At 56.0% G+C, this 5,000-nt stretch overlaps 1 protein-coding gene across 1 annotated transcript in view; it reads right to left on the bottom strand.

Annotated features, from left to right (window-relative positions):
* The window catches only part of LOC143127693 (uncharacterized), a 90,491-nt gene that overhangs the window by 34,632 nt on the left and 50,859 nt on the right, over positions 1-5,000 (bottom strand). The window contains exon 2 of the mRNA XM_076289340.1: positions 927-2,702. Within this exon, the coding sequence (XP_076145455.1) occupies positions 927-2,702 (1,776 nt within the window). The remainder of the gene's footprint in view (positions 1-926; positions 2,703-5,000) is intronic.

Raw genomic sequence — 5,000 nt, 5'->3', positions numbered from 1 at the left:
GGCTTTCCCCTGACCTTGGCCTTGATCGGCGCGGTCCTCAGAGACCCTGTTAAAGCCCACTGCCGCCACGTCGGCCCTCCTCCTTGTAAGTAAAGCACCAGTGCTCCTATTCTCAGGGAGATCCTCAGGAGAAGCACTCCACACACACACACACACACACACACACACACACACACACACACACACACACACACACACACACACACACACACACACACACACACACACACACACACACACACACACACACACAAACACACACACACACACACACACATACACACTTCCGATTCCCATCTACCCCTGCTGCTTGACGGCAGTTACGAGCCAAGACCTTCTCCACCAAGGATCAAAGGCTCCAGATCAGCTTCAGATTATTGACAAGGACTTATATATACAGCACACACCTAAGCAAAACTGACTCCAGTACGAGTGAGCGTACACATGAAATCTGCCTAGGTTCTTCCAAGGAATCAAAGGCATGGCCTTGGTGGTATTAACACCTGCTTGTACACAAACAATGAAGCAGTCTATTGAGTCCTCTGTGGTTTTTCTTACGTTGACTGGGGATAAAGCTTTCAACAAATGAGTACACACAGGCTTGGGAAAAGCCATTGCTATCTCAAGGCCCTCTCTTACCCGGCTCCAATGAGACTGTAATAGATATGTGAAAGAAATCCCCACTGTGCTTTTTACCTGGAGCGCAAACAATACACACACATTAACTGGCAGAGATTCCATCGCTATTAACATCCTGTACTGTCTTGCGGCACTTCCTCATCAACACAGGCCCTTTTGTGACTCAAATACCTCCAGCATGAGTCAGGGCTGAGAAACGCTGACGTAGACTAGCTAAATGGCATCTTTAGTGGCGAGGAGAGTGGGTGTTTGTGGGGTAAGATGGGGTCACTTAAGGGGTCACTCACCTCTCTGCAGACCATTCCTCCAGGCCCCGAGCCCCTCTGCATGGCCCTCTGCATCCGCTGCTGGAACAAGTGGTTGTGACTGGCAGCCACAGCCGCTGATGCTGGAGGTGCGGTTTGCATGCTGGGCCCACGGTAGGCCGGTCCTCCCATCGGCCCGTGGCCACCGTTACCGCTAGCCGCCGGCGACGGAAGGCTGGCCGGTCCGCCCATCTTCTGCTGCTGCTGGCTTGCCGCCGCCACGGTCAGGTCGGGGTCAAAGTGGCGCAGGGGCTTGGTGTTGTTGAAGGAGAAGGAGTCCGGGCCTCCGCCAGGGCCCTTTCCCATGGGCCCCGGAGCCATGGGCTGGTGCACGGACTGTCCAGCGGAGGTGGGCCCCTGCTGACCCTGCTGCATGAGCAGCTTGAGGTTGCTAGGCGCCGGCTGGCTGGAGGTGATGGCCTTGAACAGCTGACTGTTCTGAACGGCCGAGCCGTTCTGCTGCTGCGAGGGGACGCCCATGCCCACGCCCGGGCTCCCGTGCTTGGGGTCCTGCCGGTAGGGCGGCGAGGGGCGGGTGGCCCCCGCTGTGGTGGCCCCGGGGCCCAGATAGCTGGCCTGCGAGCCCTGGATGCTGCCCCCTGTTTGGGGAACGCTCCCGGAGGGCAGCAGGGCGCTCTGCGGGCTGAACGGCGGCTGCGCCAGGGCCGGGCTGGTCAGCTTCTCGGGCCGGTAGGGAGGCGAGGGGCCCTGGGCCGGCGCTGGAGCCAGGCTGGAGATGAGGGAGCTCTGGGGGCTCTGGATGCTGCTGCCGGCTGGGCTGAAGGGCTGCTGGTGGGGGGACGAGTTGGGGAGCTTGTCCCCGGGCCGGTACGGCGGAGAGGGACCGGCCCAGGAGGACGAGGAGCCCGAGGAGGGCATGCCTGGCTGGGAGGGAGGGGGCGGTGGTGGTGCAGGGCCCGGGTTCCCAGACGGGTGGTGCTTGTTGCTGTTGGAGGCCAGCTGCTGGAGCTGCTGCGAGCGGGACATCTCGCACCGCCAGCCGGACCCGCCGCGGCTGGACAGGGCGGCCGAGAGCATGGGCGACCGCGCCTGGTTCTGGGCCTGCGAGGACGAGGAGGACGATGACAAGGGGGAGGCCGAGAGCGGCGAGAGGACCGGCTTGGACGGGTGGGACAGGGGGTAAGGGGCGCCGGCCGGGCTGAGGCCCACCTGAGGGGAGCCGGCCTGGGGGAAGCCCGGGGAGCGGGTCAGATGGGCCTCCAGGTGCGAGGGCCTCGGTGGGGAGCACTTGGGCGTGCCGGCCTCGTCCGGGTGCATGAACGGCCCGGGGCCGCCGCCGGCCGCCCCCTCGTCCTCCTTGCTGCCCAGGATCTTCTCGATGTCCAGCTCAGGCAGGGTTGGGTCGGGGTTCTTGGTCAGCTCCTCCAGGATGTCCTGCAGCTCCTGCTCCACCGAGGACGCCACGCTGCCCCCATTGTTGCCAAACGGCGACGCCATGCCCCCTCCCATGCCACCCCCGCCACCTGCACCCCCGGGCGCCGACCCCGCGGGGCTCACCTTTGTGGGCATGTACGGGGACTCCAGCCCGTTATTGTTGTTTCTGCTGTTAATGCCGCCCTGGCCGCCCACCCCGGGTCCAGAGGAGAAAGGCGGCTGCGGGTAGCCGGTGCCCATGGTGACATCCTCCAGGCAGAGGCGCTTACCGCTGCCCTGGGACATGGGGCCATCCGAGAGCCCGTTCACCGACCCCAGAGAGCCCTCGGGTCCAGTCAGCTTCCTCTTCAGTGATCCAGGCAGCTGGGGAACGAAAGAGCAGAGAGAGAGAGAGAGAGAGAGAGAGAGTCAGACATCCGATCAACCAGTAGCAAGAAAAGATGGACGCAGCCAAAAGAAACACACAAAAGCTATCATTAATACCCCTCCAATGTTTCAAATAGTGCAGGCCTTTGTGCAAGACTCAGGGGCTGAGTTAGCATTGGTCAGCAAGTCATCAAGTTCATTTGCTCTTATGACCCGTAAAAAAGGAAAGACAGATAATTACAGTCTTATAAGAAGATGATTGAGAAGAGAGGGATAGGGAAGGGATTGAGGAAGAGCGAAGAAAGGGATGAAACGCAGGAGAGGAGTAACAGATTAGATCAACGAGTAGCAGAGAAGAGATGCTTCGCACAGAGCCAGAGAAGGAAACAAGAAACGTACAAAGCTGCAATTAAGACTCTCTGATATATCAAATATCGCCAGACCTTCATGGAGACTCGAGGGGTGAGTTAGCATTGGTCAGCAATCATCGAATTAATTTGCTCGAATGCCCATTAAAATGAAAATGGAGCGCCTACCTCCTGCTGTTTCACAACAGTTTGCAAAGATGATGAAAGTGTCTTTGTTCATCGGGCGCATCCTAACTGCTCTCTCACTTCTCACGATTGGTCTCCAGGGATCTCAAGGCTCTATCTCTAAATGGCCCTGGCTGTTTCTTGTTGTGTGTGTGTGTGTGTGTGTGTGTGTGTGTGTGTGTGTTTTCCTCATCTTCGTCTACTGGCTCTTTGAGTGGTGTACACGGTACCAGCACACAGCTGCTCAGACACCGGTGCCAGAAGTGGGATCAGTGAGCAGATCGTTTCCATTACCCAAAGGGTCACCGCCCTCAAAGCCTAAACTCCCGACTTCAACTCATTTTTTAAATCAACCTCTCTCTCTCTCTCTCTCTCTCTCTCTCTCTCTCTCTCTCACACACACACACACACACACACACACACACACACACACACACACACACACACACACACAGGCACACACAAACTGAGGGAGACCTCTGGAGCACTCCTCCCCGTGGATTAGGCCCAAAGTTCTTTGAGTCCAAAGCCCCTCATTGACATTCAGAGTGAGGAGAAGTTTGCAAACACGCCACGCACCAAGTTAATAAAATGAGAGACAGTGAAAAAAGAAGTACAAGCAAAGACAAGAAATAAGTATTCAGTGCCTGTGTGTGTGTGTGTGTGTGTGTGTGTGTGTGTGTGTGTGTGTGTGTGTGTGTGTGTGTGTGTGTGTGTGTGTGTATGTGTGAGAAAATGAGGCTCAGCCAGAAGACTACAGCATGACAAACGGCTGTGTCAGGTTTAGTGGTTTGCATACGGTGTAGCGTTCCATGTAAAACATCACATAAACGTTGCATTAAGGTTGTGCAAACATTCATGAGTGCTCTGAATCCCACAAAGGAAGTGTGAGTAGCAGCAACGTGGCTCTGTCAAGTCATTATGCGTGAGTAAGACTGATTACACATTAACCAGTAGGCCATTAGTCTACATCACACGGTGATTCAGATGGTATAATGTCAATCTAATAACAAGACACACCGTTCGGACACTAGAGGGATGACGGATGGTGGGACAGACTCTGTGTTAGAAAAACGGATGAAACACAGAGGGGAAGACAGCCAACAAGAGTGATGAGAGATGACACTGAGAGAAAGAGAGAGAGAGAGAGAGAGAGAGAGAGAGAGAGAGAGAGAGAGAGAGAGGAGACAAATAAATCTTCACTTGAAAGGAGATACTGGAACAGAGTATAGTGTATTGGGGAGAAATAAGCCTGAGAGGACAGAGGCGAGGAGAGGCAGACAGGGTCAGACAGGGGGGAGCAGGCTGAAGAGAAAGAGAGAGAGACACACAGAGAGAGAGAGAGAGAGGGGGGGGGAGGGAGGGTGGGAGAGGGAGAAAGAGAGAGAAGGAGAGAGGGAAGTATTGTGAGAGAAAAAGAGAGAGAGAAGGAGGGACACTTAAAGAAAAGGGAGAGCGTGAGGGAGGGAAAGTGAGACAGAGAGTGAGCCACAGATGAGGTCAAACAGGGGGAGACAGACAGTCCGCGCAAGAGACGGAGACGGAGACAGAGACAGGGTCCGTCTCAGACAGAGGACGGAGACGCCGGGTCTCTGTGGAGAGGCCTCTGTGCTGATGAGAATTCGCCACACTCCTCTCTCTCTCCCTCACGGAGGGAGGGAGGGTGGGAGGGAAGGAGAAAGAGAGAGAGAGAAATGAGAGAAATGAGAGAAACCATTCCTGAGGAACGCATACTTGATAGGATGAATAATTTACAGTAACA

This window comes from Alosa pseudoharengus, unplaced genomic scaffold (assembly GCF_046254945.1).
Source record: "Alosa pseudoharengus isolate Yale_2024_CS ecotype anadromous, Long Island Sound unplaced genomic scaffold, YU_APseudo_1.1 YU_APseudo_1.1_scf_17, whole genome shotgun sequence".
NCBI classification, from domain to species: Eukaryota; Metazoa; Chordata; class Actinopteri; order Clupeiformes; family Clupeidae; genus Alosa; species Alosa pseudoharengus.
The sequence above is the reverse complement of the archived record's forward strand: the minus strand, read 5'-3'. Positions and strand labels throughout refer to the sequence as shown.